General features: G+C 32.5%; 2 protein-coding genes and 1 non-coding gene across 4 annotated transcripts; 1 reads left to right on the forward strand and 2 right to left on the reverse strand.

The window, feature by feature from the left end:
* Positions 1 to 3,125: 3,125 nt before the first annotated feature.
* TRNAA-CGC lies at positions 3,126 to 3,198 on the reverse strand. Its single transcript has one exon. It is a non-coding gene; the product is annotated as a tRNA-Ala (tRNA).
* Positions 3,199 to 5,002: 1,804 nt separating this feature from the next.
* On the forward strand, positions 5,003 to 8,547 carry LOC123199110 (putative U-box domain-containing protein 50). Of its 2 annotated transcripts, none has more exons than XM_044613954.1 (8): positions 5,003 to 5,387; positions 5,482 to 5,597; positions 5,694 to 5,827; positions 5,883 to 6,324; positions 6,462 to 6,602; positions 6,687 to 7,226; positions 7,301 to 8,014; positions 8,131 to 8,547. In XM_044613954.1, the coding sequence occupies exons 1-8, from the start codon at positions 5,225 to 5,227 to the stop codon at positions 8,326 to 8,328; spliced, it is 2,448 nt and encodes an 815-aa protein (XP_044469889.1). In that variant the 5' UTR covers positions 5,003 to 5,224; the 3' UTR covers positions 8,329 to 8,547. The 2 variants fall into 2 exon arrangements, with proteins under 2 accessions (XP_044469889.1, XP_044469890.1); XM_044613955.1 differs by having other exon boundaries at positions 5,004 to 5,387; positions 5,901 to 6,324.
* LOC123199111 (nucleobase-ascorbate transporter 11-like) lies at positions 8,447 to 15,826 on the reverse strand. The gene is made up of 10 exons (XM_044613957.1): positions 14,795 to 15,826; positions 13,925 to 14,022; positions 13,649 to 13,819; positions 13,253 to 13,353; positions 12,613 to 12,748; positions 12,350 to 12,400; positions 10,619 to 10,906; positions 10,084 to 10,318; positions 9,208 to 9,488; positions 8,447 to 8,942 (listed from the first exon to the last, which is right to left on the reverse strand). The coding sequence occupies exons 1-10, from the start codon at positions 15,492 to 15,494 to the stop codon at positions 8,709 to 8,711; spliced, it is 2,295 nt and encodes a 764-aa protein (XP_044469892.1). The 5' UTR covers positions 15,495 to 15,826; the 3' UTR covers positions 8,447 to 8,708.
* Between the last annotated feature and the right edge of the window lie 7,840 nt (positions 15,827 to 23,666).

Raw genomic sequence — 23,666 nt, forward strand, 5'->3', positions numbered from 1 at the left:
GTTGAAAAGGGTGTGCACAGGGAAGAAAGATGGAGCCCATTAGACACAATTCAAGTTTGAGATGATGTTGTTGTTGTTGTAGAGGGCAATGTTTTTACCGTCGAATCAGATATTGATACAGTAGAAAAAGTTATCTACTTTAACTAATAATCAGATTAGTTGATGATTATTAGATTGATTAATTGTTTAAAAATAATATTAAATTTTTTTTATATAATTTATAATTAAATATATAATTTAACTTAATTGATTTTAAAATAAGTTTAGTTTAATAATATATATATATTTAAATATGATTAATATGCTCTTGGATCAAGTTTTTATAATAAATTTTAAAAAAAAAATCAAAATTTTATATTAACACAATCAAATCTGATTTCATTCCTAGTCTAATTGATTTAGTTAATAATTAACCATTCAATTAGTTGGATTAATTAGTCTAATTCAATTTTTAAACCCATGTTAAAGAGAATAACGAAAATGAAATTTTATTACAAGCTACCTTGGCCTCGGAGAGCTGCTGAAGGCTACAGGGCCTCAGAAGTCATGCTTTGAATCTTGGGGTTAAAATCACTTCCCCGTATGTTTTTGGGTTGAGTTATTTCAGCCCTATCACTTTTCTTTGTCAGTTCATTGATGAATTTTTGTAAAATTATGAATAAATTTTACATTTACTATTATTATCTAAAAGAACTTTTTTTTTTTTAGTAAAATCATATGTAGATATTTTTAATATATAATTTATCAAATAAACAAATAAAATATAAAATAATAAAATATTACTACTTGCAAGCAATAATAACAATTTTATCCCAGAAGATAATTTAATAGATTTGAGATCAAGTTCCCAGAAGATAGTTAAAGCAATACTATATAACTTAACTTAAGGTTAAAGGAGGATTGAAATTGAATTGATGAGTAAAAAATTAAAAGAAACTTATGATTTTAAGATAAGGTGGTGGTGGAACTTAAACACTGTAAAGAAAAGATATATTGTTTGTGTTGTGTGTGTATAGATAGTACAACGATGATGGTCGCACGGGCATTTTACTTTTTATCATTTTATTTTTACTTTTCAAAAAGATATTTTACTCGTGGGTTGCACCACTTTGGGCTGACAATAATCATTAAGGTGGGAAGTGAATTTGGATATATCTTCAAGGTCGAAAGACATATTCTCATCCAAATTATAATTAGGGGTATAATCAGGGGAAGAAAAAAAATTTTAAAAACCAAACTTTTATTACATTTTCCTCACTCAAATTGAAAATCTCATAATTTTTCTAAAGTTTGAAAGGTGGCAATTTTTTCTTAAGGTTTTTTCCTCTTTTCTCCAGTGACGATCTGCCATCCTCGATCATCAACTGTCCTCTCTCTCGTCTTATCTCTCTCTCTCCTCTCCAGCCATGGATCAAGAGAAATCGTCTGTGATGCCTTTGTCATCTAGACAATGTCATGGCTTAGAAAGAGATAGTCAAACTTTTCTCTACATATTCTGGTTGAAAGCACTATAGTCAATGGTTAGAGATGGTCGCCGAAGTAGAGAGGAAAAAAACCCTAAGTTTTGGGGGAGGAGGGAATGTTACTTTTCAAAATTTAAAAACTTTAGATAAAGATAAAATTTTTAATTTTTAAAACTTTGGGGGGGGGGGGAATGTAATGAATTTTATGTTTTTAAAATTTTTGTTAAATGATAATTTTACCTTAATTTTAATTGAGTTTTTAAATAAAATTTTGCTCAAATATGGGTGTTTAGATTTTTGAAAGTTAAAAAGGGTTTTACTTTGAAATTTTACCAGATCTTGAGTGGGAACAAGTCTTTGGGCCTATCTTCAAATTGAAGTGGGTTGGGAAGTGAAAAATTTTTTAATTAAGGGTGAGAATAGTTATATATTTTAAAAAAAAATTCATTTAGGTTGGACTTGGGCCTAGCCTTACAAAGGCCCAAGTCCGCCCCTAATGATAGCCTAAACTTGGAATGCCTAGCTCTTAGTTTTGAGTTGGAATGCTCAATTCTAAAATGTCTCGTTTCCATATGTTTTACCTTTGTATAAGTCTTGTATATTTGTAAGATGAAGATGTAAAGTGACTTTTGAGTATTGTATCTAAGTATTCTTATTTCAAATATGAATATAGAGATGTTTTTCTAATCTAATTATAGAAAATTTAAAACAAGAGAATTATATCGATATTATAAACTTGATCTTATAAGAGATTATCGCTTTCTTGTTTAGATATGAGAGAAAATAAAAAGATAATCTCATAAATTCTAAGGAAATATATTTTCATTAACTCGAGTAGGGTTTACTATCATGCAAAATTCTTACCATTGTCTTTGGGGAGTAGGATTTTTTTTCATATTCTTAGACAATGAGGGGATAAGTTATGTGTCTTATTAATGTTTTTATAGCTTATTGCTAAGTAATTATATTTGTAATTATGAGTTTAGTCAAAAAAGAATTTTACAAGTTTTTCGTATTTGGTAACATGTCTTTCAAAATGATATTGTCATGTTTGATTATTGGTATAATTGAATATATATTACTTTCTATTCCCTTATTCTTGGGCAATAACGGGATAAGTTACATGTTTTATTGATGTTTATATAGCTTATTGTTGAATAGTTGTATTTACACCTTTGAGTTCGGTCAAAGAAGATTTTTCGAGTATTTCATCTTGTGTAAGATGTGTAATATGATATTGTGGTGTTTGGTAATTGATATACCCAGATACATATCACTTCCTAAGATAAATTTGATATGGTGGTTGAGACGTGAAATCTTACTGATTCCTCATGTAAGTGGGTACATTTAGAAATAAGTGTAGACCAAAAAATAAACAATAAAACTATGTATACCCGTTTTAGGTATACAAATGTATACATACTTATATATGTCATTATGTGATTAAATAATTTTGAATTAAAAATAAAATAATATTTAATTATATGATGATATATATGAATATATATATTTAAAATAGGTAAGTAATTTCGCTCAAAAATAAATAGAGAGGAATTGTTTTCTTAACAGAAGAGAGAGACTGGTTTGGGTTATGGCCTAGCTGGGCCGCACTAAGACAATAAAATAAAAAAGGTAGCCCATTAATTCTGAACACTGAAGATATGGAGGTGCGGGGAATCGAACCCCGTGCCTCTCGCATGCGAAGCGAGCGCTCTACCATATGAGCTACACCCCCACGTACAATGGCTGGACAAAGTCTTATATAGACCAATTATTTCTAGTACCTTATTGTTTAATAAAATACACATTAAAACATTCGTAATTATACTTATTTCTAACCACCAATAAAATTAAATGCATAATTTTATATAATAAATAATAATATATTATTATATAATTAAATATTATTTTATTTTTAATTATTTAATTATATAATAACATATTTTTATTCATACATAAAAATTATATATATAATACTATTCTTTTAACCAATACAAGAGGAATCAACAAGGGTATTTACATAGGGGTAGACTTGAATCGAGATAGCTTTGGTTTGAAAATTGGCTTAGCTAGATTCAATTCTGTTCAAATTCATTTACTTTAAATATGAACTGAGTTTAAGTTAAGAGGTTCTGTTCATTTTAAAACATAAACAAACTCGAGTTATACAGAGTTTGACTTGATTTGGCTCATAAGTTAGATAAATGACTCAATCTGATTAAAACTTGGCTTGAACTCGATTCAAATTATGTTAAATAATGTTATTTTATAAATAAACTATAAATTCAAATTACAAATTTAAACCACATGTCCAAACAATAAATTTGAGTCAAACTTGAATCGAATTATTTTCATTTAAATCGAATTCAAACAATTTTTAATATTAACTCGATGAATTTAAATCAAACTATTTTTTATTCAAGTCAAAGGGTATTTAGACTCGATTTAATTTGTATCCATCCGTACATATACATATCACAATGCTTCTGAGTTTATTTATATTTTCTTAGCCACTACTTTTACAATATTTCATTTGTATATTTTTTTTTTGTGAAGTCATGGGAGTTGTATACAGGACCAGTAGAAAACTTACCAAGTGGCAACTTAAAAGATGACTTTTTTATATTTTTGTTCAACAGTAAAATTCTGAGAAATGGCAGCAGCCTCAGAAGCGTCAATCTTGATGACTTTGTCAAGATTCAACCACTAGCCTTCACTAATTTGTTGGTTACTGCAACTTTTTTTGAAATTAAAATTTGAGGCAAGAAAATACACAAATTAGTTTCCAGATATTGTTTTGCACAGTCAACTCTTTGTCGGCAATCTCACAACAAATACAAAGGCCAAAATATTTCAAAAAACTAATTGTTTATTTATATGATAAAATTTAATATTAAGATTAAAGATAAAAATATTATTTAGTTAAAAATATTTAAAAAATTAAAAAATTATTATATTTTTTCTTTTAGTTTAAAAATTTAATAATTTTTTTAATCTGAAGTTTGAAAAGTGATAATTTTTACTTAGAGATATTTTCTCCTTTTCAGTAACTATCTTCTCCCTAATCGTCAATATTCTCTCTCCCTCCAATCTCTCCCATCGCCTTTCTCTATCGTCTTTGTTCATTAAAGACGAAGACAAAATCATCTTTATAAAAAATAATGATGATGATCTTCATTTTTCAAATGATAATAATAATAGAGATGACAACAAAAGAGTGTGAAAGGAGAGAAAACGTTGATGGTCAGAAAGAAGATAATCATCAGAAAATAAATTTTAAGAAAAGAAATTATTATATTTTAAATTTTAAATAAAAAAATTATTAAAATTTTAAATTAAAAAATATGATAAAATTTTTATTTTTTAATATTTTTAACTAAATAACATTTTTATTTCTCAATCCATCCAAAATTTCACTCTCAAAGTCAAGCTGGCATGGAGTAAAGTCCTATGATGATCCATGCGTTGCTCTCGTCAACAAATATTTCATTTTAAAAAGACGAAGACAAGGACTAATGAAAAACCCCAGAAATTTCATATCAAATTATAGAAAAGTAATATACAAGGCTAAGAATTGGCGTGCTGCCAATTTGCTGTCCAAATCGTATAAAAAATATCGTCAAGGCGAACACAAACACTCCGACAAAGCTTTGAAAATAAACTCAACCCTTGAAATTCTCTTTCCTTTCTACGCCTCAATTATGTTGATTTTTGATTGAGCAGTGATTCCAATTAACCTTCGTATTGAGCTTTGACTGTGAATGGACACTGATGTGGAGAAGGTTTACGTTGCTGTTGGCAACGATTTGCAGGATGGACTCAAGACTTTGGCTTGGACTCTTGCAAAGTTTGAGTCTCAGCCATTCTCCATTGTCATTCTTTATCTTACCTATGACATCTCCAGGGATCTTGTTTACACCCCGCGTAAGTTTTCATCAGTTTTCTGCTTCACTTGATCACCGGTCTTTTTTGTTATTAATTTTTTTGTGATTTTGATTTGTGGGTTCATTGTTTTTAGTTGGCTGCAAGCTTCCTGCAACTTCTGTCAGTGATGAGGTGCTGGAAGATCGTCGGAAGCATGAAGAAGGGAAGATTGAAGAGTTACTCTCCAAGTATAAAGCTTTCTGTGCCAAGGTTTGATTGATTGTTTCGTTTTATCTTCTTTCATACATGAATTCAGTAATTTGATTGCATTTCTTCTTTATTGTTTTATTTTTTGGGTGTTAATAGGTAAAAGCTGAGACTCTGAAAATTAGAAAAAGCGACGAACCTGTTCATAAACTGTTGTTAGATTTGATCTCAGAACTCAGAATAACCAAACTTGTGATGGGAATTGCTTTCATGAAATCCCCATCAGGATCAGGGTATGTTTTATTTTCTATTGAGAAATTTTGTTGTTGATTTAATTTCAGTTATCAGTCATTTCATCATCTTCAGGAAATCAAGAAGTGCGATTAGTGGGTCGTTCTTTGTCCACCTACACAAGCCTGAATACTGTGAATTGTTCATAATATGTGGAGGGAAACTTGTGTTCCTTAAGGGAAATAACGAGGAAGGAGTAATGGAGGATGATCAAGGAGTCAGACTTGCAAGAATGAGAGGCAACTTAAGAAGTAGATTAACTAAAATATTCACAGAAAATTATTCTATGGGAAGATCGTCTCACTTACCAAATTCACCAAGAAACTTGGACTCCCCTGATTCACAGAATAACTGGGAAAACCATGTCCAGGAGATAGAAAATTATTTCTACCAATTGATGTCTTTGAACTTAGATGAAGCAAATCCTGAAGCTGAGTATGAAGTTCTGCAAACAAGTCCAATGGAAGCAATTTTGGTAGAACTTGAGGACTCTAATATGGTAAGCTTCAGTTATCATCAAAGATAGATATTTTCTGCAATATGTGGGCATGATTTAGCCTAGTTATAGTTTATGATCAAACTAGATTAATAATCACAATATTTTTCTGACAAATATCAACATTTGGGTATGATCAGAGTGTTGCAGAAAAAGTGGAATCTCTGAAAAGTAAACTAAAGGAAGCTGAGGAGATGATCCAGCTGCATAGGAAAGAGGCGAAAACCAACACTGAAAGATGCAAAAAAGCTCAATGGGCTATATGTTTATGCACCACCAGTGTACTACTAAAACTGCTGATTTCTGTTTTATATGACTTGCTTTCATAATTCATATCTTTTAATGAATTGTTGATTGAATTCCAGGCTGAGAAACTTGAAAGTCTAAGAAAAGAAGAGCTGGCAAGTCGTTTAGAATTACAGGAAAATTTAGATGATGAGAAAGAACAACTGTATGAAATCACAAGAGATGTAGAGGAGAGCAAAAAAAGATTGAGTTCAGTTTCGGAACTCCTATCCGAGCTGTCAAACAAGCTTCAATTGTCAACAATAGCAAAAGGGCATGCGGAGAAACAATTGGAGAGGGAGGTGACTGCAAGAGCGGAAATGGTTAGAGAGATTGAGGAGCTGAGACGACAACGAGATGTTCTTCATCGTAGAATCGAGTTTTGTAAAGAGAAAGATGCCATTGCAATGGTCACAAGGTCTAGTGATGAACTGATAAGCTGTGGTTATAAAGAGTATGCAGCTGAGGAGATTAGAGTGGCCACTGATGATTTTTCTGAACATTTGAGATTGAAGCGTGGTGAAGATTGGACAAATGTGTATCGAGGACGAATTCATTTTTCATCTGTTGCCATCAAAATGCTCAGCTCAGGATTGTCCCATGATGACTTCCAGGCTACGGTAATCAAATCTTCATGATACTTTCTTCCATATAGATTTTGGTAGAATTTTGAGGGAGGTTTATGATTTTGCAGGTGAAGCTTCTTACAAACATTAGACATCCTCATTTGGTTGCCATAATGGGTTTCTGCTCGGACCTAAGATGTATAGTTTTGGAGTATATGCACAATGGTAATTTAAGGGACATTTTATTTACCTCTAAAAGGAACTACAGCAAACATGGACGGGCTCTTTGGTGGGCCGACCGGATTCGCATTGCTCAGGAAGTTTGCTCGGCTGTCGGTTTCCTCCACTCGGCAGAGCCCAGGCCCATTGTCCATGGCCACCTCACACCATCAAATATCCTCCTTGATCGCAATCTTGTTGCAAAGATTAGTTGTGCTGGGTTGGGAAGGTTTAGTGATCAATGCGATGAAAGATTGGATGTTCGAGCATTTGGGGTGGTGTTGCTGCATCTTTTAGCAGGGAGGAATTGGGCCGCACTACTTGAGGAGGCAACGATGTTGGATCAGACGGCCCTGGTCCAAGTTTTGGATGAGATGGCTGGACGCTGGCCCTTGGATTTGGCAAAGGATATGGCCAGGATAGCAATGAAATGTTTGTCAGTATGCCAAGAGGCCCATAAAGATCTGAGAATTACAAGTGTAACGAAAGAGCTTCATGAATTGAGGAAAAAGGCTGATGGTTTGGCAGCAAGAGGAGTTAGTAAGGAGGTGACTGATACTTTTGCAAATAAAGAAGAAGATTCAACTGATATTCCCAGGGTTTTTCTGTGCCCTATATTTCAGGTTAGTTTCCATTAAAAGAATCAATAAAACACTGTATTAACATTTTTTAGTACATAATTGCATACATAGATAATGTATCGTCATGTGGTTCAATGTTATTTTAATGTTGATTGCAGGAAGTAATGAAAAATCCACATGTAGCAGCAGATGGATTTTCTTATGAGTTGGAAGCAATGGAGGAATGGCTGGGAACGGGACATGACACTTCTCCAATGACAAATCTAAGACTTGACCACAAATTCCTCACCCCTAACCTTACCCTTCGTTCCCTCATTCAAGATTGGCTCAACAAAGACCCAACTGTTTCTTCTTAAAATAACACACTAAAGTTTTATATTCTCTCTTCAAATTTCATCTGGTTATTCTTATCTTCCCCAATTGCATTGAGCAACTGGCCAAGGTTTTGTTTAAAGATTTATCTGCCAAAGAATATACTTAAAGAATGTTTTAGCTTTGTATATAGTAAGAATCAATCATGTTTTTCAATTACAAGGACAAATTTCCCAGGGGCGAAAACAAATAGGTTACAAATACATAGCTACTACTACTTTATTCTTGTTATAAGTAATCAAAATATGTATTGTTAGCTATAATTTTCCCTTTTCATCTTAAACATACCATCTCCAAGCTCCTTAACTCCATCCTGGAAAGTTGTATTGCAACAGGGAAACTTCACAATTCATTCAATAAGTTGTCAATCACCAAACACCACATCAGAACTTCTTGACCCACGAAAAAACCTGGAGATCTTTCTAGACAAGGAATAATCTGCCTGCAAGGATGGATCACTTGCCATGTCTTCAGCGCGAGACCATATGTACACCCCTCGTTCTTGCCTGCTGCCTGGAACAGTATTCTCTAGTACCAATGCCACCACAAGGGTCACCACCATGGTCATTGACATGAGTCCATTTATGGCAAAATCAAGCTGACAGATCCAGTAATAATATTGCAGATCAGCTCTCATGTATCACAAGGAAAAATTAAAAAGATAGCATCATATAATTGACAATAAGTTCACACACAAGCACTCTTATTATCTCATATATATGTATATAGAGTAGTCAGAAGACCCGTATATTTAATCTGATGCATATTTAACAAACTATTTATCTTCCTTGTTTAGAGGAAACTCAATGCAAGACCTTATGTAGACAACACCGAACTAGATATAAATTGGGATGAAGGCTTACTTGTTTACTGCCCGTGTGCACTGGTCCATTAGATGCTGCTGAATAAGGGACAAAATAACTTGGCAATATTAAACTGGACTCAGGTTGGTACTGTTGAAAGTAAGCAGGAACGGACAAACCAAGAAACAATGAAATGCCAACTATCATTATGTTCCTAAAACTTGCTGATTGACTATACTGCAAAGTCGAGAGACCCATTGCCACAATAAGTGCCCACATAAAGCATAGTATGGAAGCAGCCAAGGCCAGTGGTATAGAAGCAAGAATGGCACCAATTTTTCCTGTAATTGAAAAACAAAGAATCAAAAATATTTACACCACATATAAGACATGAATAATCTTCATATGTTTTCTAGGAAAAAAAAATTAGTTGCATGGTAAATCAAAATCCAATGATTACCAAAATTTTACCAATCAGACTCAACAAATTTGGTTGGTTGAATACCAGTACACATATTAAAGCCTAACCAACTTAAATATATGAGTACATTCATGTATACATGAAAAATATATATGATTGTAACAAGTCTGATTCAGAAATCTCAGATCAGTTCTGACTATTTCAAATCTTGAGTCCTCTAAATGAAAATTAACATGTATGCATGAAAAATATATGATTATAATAAGTCTGTTTCAGAAATGTCAGGTCAGTTCTGACTATTTCAAATCTTGAGTCCTCTGAATGAAAGCTATCATGTCTACTTTTTATCAACATATACACAATAACACAAATTTTGTAGTCCAAACTCCAAAATCAATGCCAGTAGACCATAAACCTATGTTCATCAACAAGACTCCTAATGCTTTAATATCAACCCAGAAGAAGTATTCCGCTCTCAATCTTGGTTTTTCAGATGTATGCTTATGGAGTCTTACCTACAAATGAGAAGAGGATCATGAGAACTGCTCCAATTTCTGCCGCCCTTCGGCTAGCCACCTTTGTTATATTAATAGTATGCACATTTTCTGTCAACGTAGTGGAACCAGTACCTGACCCCCAAAGTCCAGCCAATATACTACAAAACCCTTCCAATGCAATTCCTCTGCTAACAACTCCAGGTGTTGGAGGTCTTAAATTGATTAGTATAGATGTAGAGTGATATGTTCCAACCTGGGTAAGTTACAATTAGCATTAATTACACTTACTAAACCTTCTCATTTTACATTCAGAGCTCTTATTTTAGAAATTAAAATTCTTGAAGATCAACAGATAAAATTTGGCAACTCTATTATCATTTTGTTTTCTTAATACCATGCAGATAAAAAGGTTCTTCTCTGTTAATGATCAAACACTTTGTGAACCAGTTGGATAATTAGGAGGGCAAATCCTTCCAAGACAGAAAATTTTCATAATGATAATCGAGTATATTCTATCATATATTCTGATGCATTTGAATAATAAGCTACTAACCGAGTCCACCGATGCAACCAGTGATACAATGATCATGATCATGGAGGTCCCTAAATGGAAGATCGGGATGCCCCACTGTAGGGGGTAGGGGATTCTGACCCATGCAGCAGTTCTCCAAGCGTTGGAAACATCAGTCCTGCAATGCTTCATGGTATATGCATGCTTTATACATGCATTAGTTAAGATGTTTGAACTGGGTATATCAGGGCTGCAACCTTTGTAGTCGTATGCCCCACCAGCAGTCAAGAAGAAAGCATATATCCATGTGATCACAACACTCAGGGGAACCTGTAATGATTGAAAAAATGATAGTAACATGGATTAATGTTCAATGCAACAAACATGATTTATATTATAAATCTGTTGAGCTCTTCTCACCACACTTTCACTCTAACATTGCTAGACAATGAAAAAAGAAACTTCCTACAGGAAGCATGGTCCATCTGATTTTCCCCATTAAACTTAGGATACTTAACCATATATGTTTTATCTGCTAACAAAAATTAATATATCTTTGATAAAGGTAATATATATACCATATATAACAATTAGTACGACTATGTATGACCTTTCTCAGGTGCTTTTAAATCAAATCTAGGAAAAGATCAAGAAACAATTTTATTTTGAAAATAATTAAGCCAATGCATGCAAATCACTACATGTTTTAGTTACTATTTTCTAATTTATCTTGTTCATTTCTAAAGGTGCAGTGGCTCTAAATGGCGTATGGGGAGTTACTATTTTCTAATTTATCTTGTTCATTTCTAAAGGTGCAGCGGCTCTAAATGGTGTATGGGGACTTATTAGTGTAAGGAAGCATGAATTAGACAGAGTTACAGCCTTTTGTTGTCAAACAATATAGCTGAACATAAGTTGATTCATGAATGCAAAAATACTTATGATCGCCCTTTTTGAAGTGCCGCCTATCAGGCATAACAGCATATTAACTCCTCTTAGGCTGACCAAAGATCTTTTGAAGTTTCAAGGTATATTGTGCTCCACTCCTGCCGTTACAGTAGTTTCTCACTGGTGTAGGACAGGAAGAAGATAAGAAGGAGAAAAAATATAGAAAAGAGTAGAAATTAAAAGGAAATAACTCTGAATCTGGTGCAGCATCACCTGCAAGCCAGATTGACAAATTCCAGCAATTTTGCTGAAAATTAAACATTGAAAACAACCATTGCCAACCAATCTCAGAGGAAGTGCAATGCCATGCATAGATGTTGTAAACGTTATTCCTTTGATCACAAGGTTGATTTCACCAACCAACAATTTTTTGAGGTGGCTCATCTGTCAGCCAAACATCACTGTCATACATCATCCAGGCAGAGAACATGATAGAGTGAGTTATGATATACCAATGAATACTAGGGTCCATGCGGCCATCGACTAATATAAAAGAATCTTTTTGCCCAATATGTTGCATCGCTTTAATACACCAAAGAGGGGTAGAATGAGATTGTGTTGCCACATCCTAATAATTAGTTTAAAACACCAAGATTTCTCACATCTATGTCAGCAATGATCCTAAAATCAAGGAGTATCTAATTATTGATGACAGTCAAAATGACAGGAGCAAATAGATCGGCAATTGTTCTTTCTCCCGAGAGGAGGATGAGGAAAGCGTCCTTCAGAGTTTCTCAACAATGAAGGGTGATACTGAACTGTACAAGTAGCTTTTGTGACATCAAAATTACCAAGAATCAACAGGTTTAAACTTGAGATGCGTACCGCATAAATTCTGAACAGACGATGTCCAAAGATAGATATTACTCTCAGGTACTGAAAAAGAAACAACATACAACAATAAGTTCTACAGATACTTTGTGATATAGTTCAAATAAATATGAGGCCAACTAATGGAAAAAAATCTCGTAAATGAAAAACGTAGAGAAATGAAGAAATCTCTTCTACAACGGAATAGATCTCACAAATGCATAGGCAAACTTTGTAGAATTATTTAGATTAGTTCATCTTCTCAGGCAAATGCTTACTAGGGTAAATATAAGGACCAACAATATCAGGGGAATGCTAATTTCCACACAACTTCCTGCTTGTGGAAAACCATAGCTAAAAAATGCTAAACCCACTGCAGCGACAGTTGGTGCCACCACAACAGGGTTAATCAATCTGCAAAACAACATAATATAGCAAGAAAAGAATTAAAACAAATCTAATAGCTTGTGAAAGTACATGATATGCTGCTTTAGACAATTATCGTTTAGCTTCATTAATTTTTCTTGAAAATTACTGATGAATCATACACAGGAAGAATTGTATCAGTTACTACTGAATACTGTAATATTCTTTCCATGGAAATGTCTATCTGTTACAATCCCACTGCACTGCATCTAAATTTGAAAGAATCTGAAGAGGATCCAATTCTGGAAAGTTTAAGGACAAAGGAAGCCTAACAGTGCAAGATTATTTTCATGAACATATTCATCAAATTAGCACTACACCACTGTAAGAATTGGAATTTAAGCATAAAAGGGAAAAAGAGATTTCTAGATAAGTAGTTGAGACAACACAGGAGTAGCTTCACTAATGCATCCAAGTGATCCACTAACTTTACTATTAGATGCACTGATACTGAAAATGCATGGAAATTATTTCTCTATACCCCATGATTACCTTAGAAGAAGGGACATTAAACCACTGAATCCCAATATGCTTTGGAATATTGAACCAACAATTATAGCTCCTTGCAGTTCCCTCATAATATGCTTAAATTTCTGCATCAGTTTGAAACCAAGAAGTTTAAGTTGACAGAAAAAGAGTAAAATACCATTCATGGTCACAAGGTCCTTAATTCATTGAAAAAATCATTACATTTATTCTCATTAATGAATCAAAGATGCTTAATGCCACAGATTATGATACAAATTTTAATTTCTTGTATTTCATAGCAAAACTTATCATAGCCCAAAATGCAGAATCATTTTGCCTGATTTGGAATATTGAAAGGATTTGTGATAAAGTTAACTCATGGACAATTAATAATACAATTATTTGTCTAATTGAACTTACATGTTCGGTGAGATTTCGATACTCACGAGCATTTATTATAACTAGTGCTGGAGCCAAATACACAAATGAGCTCCCTTGCACTAATGGAAGACGGGTACCAAAGTAGGAATGCAATATTGTTGAAACTCCAGTAACCAGCAGCATTGTAGAAATCAATGTGGCGGTGTCTTTCTGTCAACAATCAGGTGAAAATAAAGGTAGAAATAAATAAATAACAGTCAAGTCCCTTCCTATGCTGCATTAAACATCATATTATCCATAAGAGAAGATTCTTACGTCTGTTCCACCCATGGCAGGTACAATAATCAAGGGGATGAATATAAGAGAACCAACCAAAGATAAAAAGTGTTGCAGACCATAGCATATGAGTGGTACTGCAGTAATATAGAAACCATATAAGAGTGAGAAAAAAGAATTAATTTTGCAAGTTGATTCAAGGCTTCAAGAGATTCAAGTATTAGTGCATGTGAAGATGGAAGTAAATATAGCTTTTACAATGAAAATCATACAAAGAAAGCTATTAATGCAAATCATGATAACCAATTACAATATAGTGCAAGAATGCATGGCTATAACCACCCTATGAACTATCATAGATATTTGAAATAAACGAGGATACTAGAAGACCCTCCAAATCAGACTGACATGAGCCATCAATCACAAGCACAAATTAAAAAGAATTTAACATTCATCATCTACATAAAAAGGTACCGCGCATAACATGGATAAACTCCTTCTATCGCTCTGTTTTTCCTTTTTGCTTGGTTTTTTAACTTTGGTTCATTTTCACTTGCCTATTATTTGCGTTTTGTAGAACCAGCCTATCAATAGTCATCATGATTCTTCTCATTAAAAATAGTAAAAATATACAAGCTGTCATTCTTTATGTATTAGATCTTAAACTAACATTATTCTCTCTTACTCTTAACCAACATCCACATTCATAGGCTGCACTAATTTGCTTGCTTACCAATGCTCCAACATCTGCAACACTCCGTACTATATAAACTATAACATCTAGGCTTATGCTCCACACTAAATTAACAATTTCGCCACGGAACCAACTAGAACTAACAAATACTAACGAAATCTCATATACAAAAAGACACCATAAAGACAATAAACAAATAACAGGAAAAAACTAACCGAAACCCGGATTATCCCTCAGTCCAAATCTCATCTGTGACTGTCTGTGCCACCCTTCATCAGAAGGCTCTTGCCCACCTGGGTAAATATAAATTTGCTCATCTCGTTCAATTTTCTCTTCCTCTTTCTTAGTTTCAACTGGATTAGCCACATGAACCTCATGTCCATTACCATTAACAGTTCCCTTTCTATCTCCATTTACATTCACATTCCCATTCAACCTCTCACCAACTTTATCCCCCAAAATAGCCTCTTCTCTAATCCTTTTTCTTTCATTCTCACCACCTCGGACATTTCCATTATGTCTGAACCCCGAAATTCCACCATTTCTAGCATTATCATTCCTCCTCCCATCAGGCCCAGCGGTAGTATCAGCTTCGATTTCGGAGCCTGCATTGGGCCTGGTTCGGCCCAAAATAGGATCAATTTCAATCTTAGGTGAAGTACCTCCTCCTCTACCCTTCTCTATATCAAAACCAGCACTATCAAACTTCTCACTAGCACTTGTAGTTGTTTCTCCAGAGAAACTTGAAACAAAACCAGTTTTCTTAGCCCAAGATCTCAACTCTCTTGGATTATGATCGGTTTTTCGCACAAAGGGCTCAATATTTGGCAACATAGAGCTCAGTCTGGTCCTGGCGCTACGACCCTTTTCTCTCTTGTGCCCGTCCATGGAATTTGAGGTCGACCCAGGTTCCATTTCAGCTTTCTCTCAAATGGGTGTGAAATTTCTCTTCAGAACCAAAAAAAAAAAAAGGACAAATGAAGGGCAAGAACCGGTAGATGAAAGAGGCAATGAATACAAAAAAATATATATATATATATATATATATAAAATGAAGAAAGAGTTGAGTTGAGTTGAGAGAAAGTAGAAGGAAAGCAAGAGTGGATGAGTGAGTACAGATGTGTCAGAGAGAAGCAAGAGAGATCATTATGTTTACATCAGAAGGATAAAATTTCAAAATGTGATAATGGTGACTGGCGAGACTGGAGAGAGTAGAGTGAAATGCTTTCTGAGAATGAGCTTCAAATTCAGGCAGCTTTTATTTATTTATGTATTTATTATTATTATTAATTGAGTTTGTCTTTTGTGTGCCTTTTAGATCTGCATTACCGCTCGCGGGCTGCTTTCAAGTTGTGACTTTTATGCAAGATGAAATTACTTTAATACCCCTTACTGGGCCGTATGATGACGAGTTAATTACATGTTACTCCCAAATATTTTTGATTCGCTTTCGAAGTCCTGCCACTTCAAATACTACGAAAACCCCCCTTGAACCTGACCATCTTATGTTCGTAAATTCTGTTAATTAAATCTGAAATGACAATACTCCCACATAACAATGTTAAATATTAATTGAAACATATTAAAATTATCTATTACTTTATATGTTTTGATAAATTATTTAAGGCCAAAGGATTTATTCACAATCAAAGTTTATTATATTCTCAAATTAATATTTGTTAAATATTGAAAACTTAAATATTCACATATAAACAGTTAAAATTAATAAAATTAGTTAAATTTTAAGTTAAAATTATTATTTAATTAATAATATATTAAAAATAATATTAACTGATTCTATTAATTTTAATAATTCATGAATTTATATTTGAGTTTTTAATATTTATTAGGTATTAATTTAAGAATGTAACAAACTTTGGGTGGGAATAAGTCCCTTGGCCATTATTTAATAATGTAATTTATTTATTTGGTTTACAAAATTTTGAAGTTCCTTTATAGAGATGTTTTTTTTTTTTTAGTTTTATTTAATTTTTGGATTAATCTCAGCTGAAATGATGGGGGAGTTTTCTGATATTTGAAATAGTGGGACCAATCGGAATCAACCGAAACTATAGAGGTTAAGGTGCCCCAATATAGATTGATAGTGACGTACGGCGCACCGCAAAATTTTGAGAATTATTTTATAATAATAATTTATTATTATTATTATTATTATTATCTATAGGTATAAGAATAAATTATATATAAATTTTATAAATTTGGGTAAATAAATTAATAAGATTTATTATATATTATTACTTTTTATAAGTATAAAAAATAAATAATATTATATATATCTATTATAGTATTTAATTGATTACTTAAATAATGTATTATTATATGTTTTAATATAACTTTATTTTTAATTTAAAATTTCTAAATTATCAAATCACATATATAATAATATATTATCTAAATACATAATTAAGTATTTAAAAAATTTGATATGTATAATTTTATTGAGTCAAGAACCTAAGGATTAGGTCAACAAATTTTAAGTATATTAAGTCAATTTTTGACCTAGAAATAGAAGTTCAATATATATATATAGTAAACTTTGAAGAAAGTTTAATGTATATGCCAAACTTTGAGACAAAGTGTTCATGATGTAAATATAAGTTAGGGATTTTATAGTAATTTGCCATGTAATGCTAAAATGTGCAAGTGGGGGTTTGTATGAAAAATATTGTAAGCTATGAGTGCCAAATAAAATTGTAATACTGCTGGTAAATAATATAACATTATATTCACACTAAACTTCGACGATGAAAAGAAAAGAGTAATTGATAGATGTTTAAGTTTGAGTTGATATTGCAATTTCTTAGGTAATGCTGGATCGTTTTGTTTAATTTGGAGGTCCATGTGAAATTTTACAAGCTAAGGGCCTGATGGAATTTCATAGAAAGTTTGGTGAGTACTCGAAACTTTGAAAATTGAAAGGATAAGTGATAGGTATATAAGCTAAAATGGTGCATTGTAATTTTCTCAAGTTAGAAAGTATAATTTGGGGATACATGTGTAAATTAAATAAGTCAAGAGGACCAAAAAAATATTTCATACTAAGATATTATAGCTGGAAATCTTGGTTTTTTTAAATTTTAGTGATACTAAATGTATAATTTGGGGGTAAATATAAGAATTTTGGAGTGTAGGTGTAATATTTATTAAATTTCTTTATAATAGTGTTACGTTGAGAAAATATTTTGTTTTTTTAATTTTTAATAATTACTCATAAGTATTTGGATAAAATTTTGATTTATTTATTTTTGAATACTTCTTAACAATTTTTATTAGAATTTGTTCACAGAAAATTGCATCTGTCCTGAAAAGAATCTCATTGTTTGGTTGCACAATTAGAGTAAGTCTTTGAGAAGTTAAAGGAGTTTTTACCTGACAACTAGTTGACGAATGGAGTCATGATGTAACACTCAAGTATTTATGTCTTTTTCCTTTGTATTTGAATTTGAAGTGTTTGAAATTAAGTATTTGTTGTTTGGGAGCAAGCACAGACATGCACCATAGGGGTGGATGCCCATTCATGCCTTAAGAAGGGTAGAATTGTCATTTCATATTAGATGCGTGAAAATGTCTAAGTGTAGAGCACAAACAATCATGCATGCTAAGAATGCATGCGCGTTCATTTGTTTAATGAATTTGAATTGGATAAGAAGTCAATTTCCTGGTGATTTTGGGACATGTTTTTAGTTATATAATTGAAGGAACGACCATACATGAGGGAGACACAACCGTTTGTGGTGTTATTACACCAAAATAGAAAGGAGTTCAAAGGTTGTTTGTCTCATTATTTATGTCTTATATTTCAAAACCAAAACTGAAAATTAAGAGCATTTGAGGGACTTTTAGAACATTGTTGGAAGATCGAAGTATTGCCAAAAATCCATCTAAGCCATACGAAGACCTTGCTAGCAATGGAAGAGAGGCAAGTAGATGACTTTTCCCTTTCTAGATTGAGTTTTTACTTTGTTGGATGTCATGCTTTGTAGACTATATGGCTTACTAGAATGAGTGTATTCGAATAAAAAGTGATTGTGGATAAAGAATTGCATGATCAGTGATTTGGGAGTATGATTAATGTTATAAAGATTGATATAAAGATGTTGGAATGTTTAGAGATTAATTGGTGTGTTGTGCTTTGGCCTAAATATATGAAAATAGGTAGGATAGAGACCTTTAGACGTCGATGAATGAACATTTTTTCTTAACAGGGATGCTCATTCATTCTTAATGAAGATGATAGTTCCTTGTGTTTCTGACACATGTTCATCTTAGGTTTTAAACATGAACGAACGTTTGATATAGGACGTACGCCCGTTTATGGTGTTTTAAAATGAATGATCGTAATAAGGAAGGATGATTGCGAATGAAGAATGAGATTTAACGTCGTTAGTCTACTGTTAGTTTTAAGGTTAGACGAACACTCATTTGGAATAAGAGTGAACTCCCGTGCATAATATATGTGAATGGCAAGGGGAGTAAGGGTTAAAATGCTCATTTGTATAGTAAGAAAAAGACAATTTCATCTTTATGCTATGTGTTGGAAAAAGGGATAGGTGTAGAAAGGCCCTAACAAAGGCTAATTGAGTTGGCTAGGTGTTTTAGGGTTGTCCGACTGTGTGAATGATGACATAAACCTCGATAGAACAGATTCATGTCAAAATAAGGAAAGCTAAGGGAATTGATGTACATCAAGATAGTCACTACTTCTAAGCAAAAGTGGCATTATATGTTAAAACAATAAGGTTATTTGAGAGAAATAGATAAGGGTGCATAACAAGGAAGAGTTGGATTATATTATTTCTCATGTGGTCAATGAGATGCATCATGTACTTGCCCGTGGTTGGGGACATCTAAGATGACAATTAAGTTAGCATTTTTATAATTATGCATACGTGGTAAGAGATAGGCAATGAAATGATTCCTCATTAGACTAGGGTATCAATAGCCCAAAGCCCTGACTGACATTGTGTAGTATGCACTTATATGTTAGATATATGAGATGTTATAGGCTTTCACATAACATCTAAGATGCCAAAATTCAATTTAGGGTTATAGTCATCTAAGATAACATAGCCAATAGAGATATGGCTTTAGTACATCGAGATGAGATGTGTGGGCATTTGGGATACCATAAATCATCCAAGGGCATCATATGGAGTGATAGAATTGGAACACTAGTTTTAGGTTACTACATGTAAGGTGTCGAAAGGTCACCTACTTAACGAGTGTTTTTCATTCACAATGTGTTATAGTTTTGCAAGTAGGTGAGGTGATTAGCAGGGCATTTAGAGAGTTAGTGATTTAGCTCTAGATGTTACATTAGTAGAGAGACATTTATGTCATTTTGATATTGTATTACGTTTATATGTTATTTGGGATTATGTACCTATGAATGCACGATTTTGCACAGTGAAAGTAGTTAAGTGTTAATCATGCTATTATCCACTGTATGTGTTGAGGAAAAAGGTTCAAGTTAACACATTTCTTTATATTCATATTCTATTTAAGGGTATGCATTTGGAAATAAGTGTTACAAATAACTTTTTAGGTGTCAGAATCAAGATAGTCATGATTAGGAGTGGATACAAACTAAGTTGAGCATAAACACCCCTTAACATAAGTTTAGCTCGAATGAAACATAGCTCGACTTAAATTTGGCTCAAGTTCGTCGAGCCAACATTAATGATTTGGTTCGAATAAAAATGATTTGATTTGAGTTTGATTCAAATTTATAATTCGAATCCATGACTTGGATATGAAGTTTAGATTTATAGTTTGAATTTATGAGTCATTAACAAAACACATTGTTTAGCAATTACTTAACATAATTTAAATCGAGCTAAGAGTCTAGTTCAAACTGAATCAAATCATCTACCTAACTCATGGCTCAAACTGAACCAAACTCTCTGTTAACTCAAACTTGGTCAAATTCAAATTGAGTCGAATATACTTTTAAACTCAAGTCAACTCGGTTTGAGTCTAACCATAGCCGTAATTTTTTTTTTAATGGTCGTCTTCTTTGATATTCATTGTGTTACGCCTTATTGTACAAAGTAATTTTATATATCATATTGATTTTCATATTCATTTAATTATGTTGTTATATGTTATGACAATTTTAAATAGAAAAAGTATCATTGAATAATAAATTTAAAAACAATTTAACTACAAATTTAAAAAACAATTTAACAACAAATTTAATGTTTACATTTTACAATTTCTAGTACAAGTTAATTTGTTATTCATTACATTTGGATTGATTTTAGCCAACAGTTTCAAAATTTCACTCATGACGTGACGAACTTGGAACGCCGCTAGGAGAGTTGCATCCACCTCCTCTTCATGAAATCCTAATGGACACAAAATTTTGAATTGGAGCTGAGTTTTGCCAATTAAGTCTAGTATATCCAAATTCATGGAAACAATTGTAATATTGTTGTTTAACTTCTTTCTCACATGAAAGAATATAATTATGACTTGACAATCGTCCAACTCTTCCATGGTCCAAGACGAGAGGAAGAATAATTTGAATATATTTCGAATTAATTCATTTAAATTGATCTTCCAATAGATTAATAGTTTCAATTGAAACTACATGATGCATTGCATTACCATTGTAGGAATGGATCCACTGATAGCAATATGACAAATTCATTACTCTTGCAATTGCAATAATAAGAGCACTTGGTAGTTGCAATAGCTGAAATTTCCTACACAAACATGCGCACTACACTAAGCCCACCAATTTGGTCTTTTAGCCACTCATCATGTCCTCATATTAATGTATATTGATTGGATTCACCATAATGTAAGTGGATTTATCATAATGTAAGTGGATTTATGAACATAACATGCCTCTTTATCCTTTACCTAAAAAGCTAGTTGATTGTCACTTGTACTTATGCATTGGGTAAGAAGTGAAATTATTAGTGCAATATGATAAATTAATTAAGTAATGCTAGTTATGTTTACACATGCCCTTACATATCATGTTTCACCATTTGCAAGACAACTCTATAAAGTATCCTGGATGAATTTTGCAAACATAGTTATAGGTAAAGCACAGGTATTTTAAATAAGTACATTGATAGACTTAACATTATTGATTCTCATTATGTTATATCTAAGATTAGGGAAATGCAACCTTAACCCATTTCTCTAGCCAATGTTCTAAAGGTGCCACACAACGTCTAATTACATCATTATCATCGCATTTTGGAGACCATATATCCCATTAGATTTAGTTGTTTTCTAATATATACCTTCTATTGTGTTTGTCCTCTTATATTTGACACGTGTTAGTCTTCAAGTGTTGGCAATAGCATCCATGATGTGCATTTGGAAAACATTCGCCACAATAACTACAATACCAAGTTGTCTATCTTATATGACAACCAAATCAAGTACATCACCAATGCATTCTCAAACTTTGTTGAGAAATCGCATTCAAGACTCAATATTCTCCTTATTTCTCACACAGATAATCTTATTATTCTCATCCTTAGCAATAGTAGTAAATAGCATTTTGAGATCTCTTCTTCAAAAATGTGTCGTCAGCACAAATAATTGGACAAATATAATTTTGAAAATGGTCTTATAGAACATTTCAATGACATAAAAAAGTATTTAAACTGATTATTAACATTTGTTTCAATATATATAACAGTACTTAGGTTACAAAACTCTAAATTGTAACAATATTCATACAAAAACATGAAATGCTCATTTAGTGAACCTCTTAAGGCATTTAGTACCCACCCACCTTGTCGACATGTAAAATATGTCAATCTTGTGCCTCTTTGTAATATTAACTATAATTTCCTTTAACCTAAACACTTAACCCACCATGACAAACATTGTTTTTAAGATTTTTCTCTAATGGACAGACACTAGTCTATCTATAATGGGGCAAAATTTGATTCCTCGAATATGAGTGATGCTATCCATATGACAAAGTTAGAAACACTGACAACATTCTAACTTGGTCACCCTTATATGTCATCAACATTGTTCATAATGATATTTAATCTCTCACTTATCCCATATTAACGTAAAAACTTTATATCGAAAACCAATTTTTAAAGCCAACTTTTTGAATGCATCTTGCCACCGTTTTCATAAATATTTGTAATGATTATTGAAATTGTAAAAGAATAAATATGAAAAAAAGGGAGGTATGAGTTGCTCTTGTGAATTCATAATTTGGGTAGGAGATTTCTTCACTTTCAAGGTTGTTTAGTGGGAGTATGAGGTTGATTAAAAAGATAACTAAGATAGTGATTATGATTATAACAAGTTTGAAAAAAAGGAAGGGATGGGTCCTTAAGAAATTGATAGGCAAAAGAAGTGTCTCAAAGTGAGGACCTTTGTGTCACATTCAATCGAACTTTCTAGCTCAAAATTGTCTGAATGTGGTACTTGGCTTATCGTTTGAATTTCTTTGGTTGCATATTCTTGAGATACAGATAAAATTCGTTGCAATAAAATTTTACATCCAAATACGACAGCAGCTTTTTTCGCATCAAGCTTCTAAATAAGAAGAGAAAAATAGGTGGCATCAATTCAGGTGGGCTACCATTATAACATAATCAGAATTAAGACTCCATTTGGTTGCCTTAAACTCGAAGGATCATCATTAATTCGTTAGTGGAAACTGAAATTAAAATAAAATCCAAGATCCACTGCATAAAAGTGGCAATTCTCTTTTTCATATTGTCCAACAAATCCTACGTCTAAATGCCTACAAGAAAGTTAAGCTTTTGATATCATACTCTCTTTATGACTCAACACCTTAACTTGTAATTCCAAAGGCAAATTTCATATGTAAACAAAATTTTATAAAATTTCATGACGACACCTAAGAAATCTAACCTTATCCCATGAAACAATCTGTTCAAACTTCAAACCACAATACCTCAAATTAATTTCACAACTAATTCCAGCAGTCACTGAGACCCCTCCCTCTAAGACAGTTAGCATATTTGTCACAACTAACCATCTTCTATCTGTTTTTTAACTAGGATTCTGTACACTTCAAAATTTCCTGCTTTCAAATCTCTACAACAGTGA

This window comes from Mangifera indica, chromosome 16 (assembly GCF_011075055.1).
Source record: "Mangifera indica cultivar Alphonso chromosome 16, CATAS_Mindica_2.1, whole genome shotgun sequence".
NCBI classification, from domain to species: Eukaryota; Viridiplantae; Streptophyta; class Magnoliopsida; order Sapindales; family Anacardiaceae; genus Mangifera; species Mangifera indica.

Bases quoted from the DNA above. Each gene is read 5' to 3' on its own strand.
- LOC123199110 (XM_044613954.1), top strand. From the start codon at position 5,225: ATGGACACTGATGTGGAGAAGGTTTACGTTGCTGTTGGCAACGATTTG. The intron at 5,598-5,693 runs GTTTGATTGATT...GGGTGTTAATAG, and splicing joins ATAAAGCTTTCTGTGCCAAG to GTAAAAGCTGAGACTCTGAA. The intron at 7,227-7,300 runs GTAATCAAATCT...ATGATTTTGCAG, and splicing joins ATGATGACTTCCAGGCTACG to GTGAAGCTTCTTACAAACAT.
- LOC123199111 (XM_044613957.1), bottom strand. From the start codon at position 15,494: ATGGAACCTGGGTCGACCTCAAATTCCATGGACGGGCACAAGAGAGAA. The intron at 13,354-13,648 runs GTAAGTTCAATT...AAACTGATGCAG, and splicing joins ATCGAAATCTCACCGAACAT to AAATTTAAGCATATTATGAG. The intron at 12,749-13,252 runs GTAATCATGGGG...GTTGTTTTGCAG, and splicing joins TTAATGTCCCTTCTTCTAAG to ATTGATTAACCCTGTTGTGG.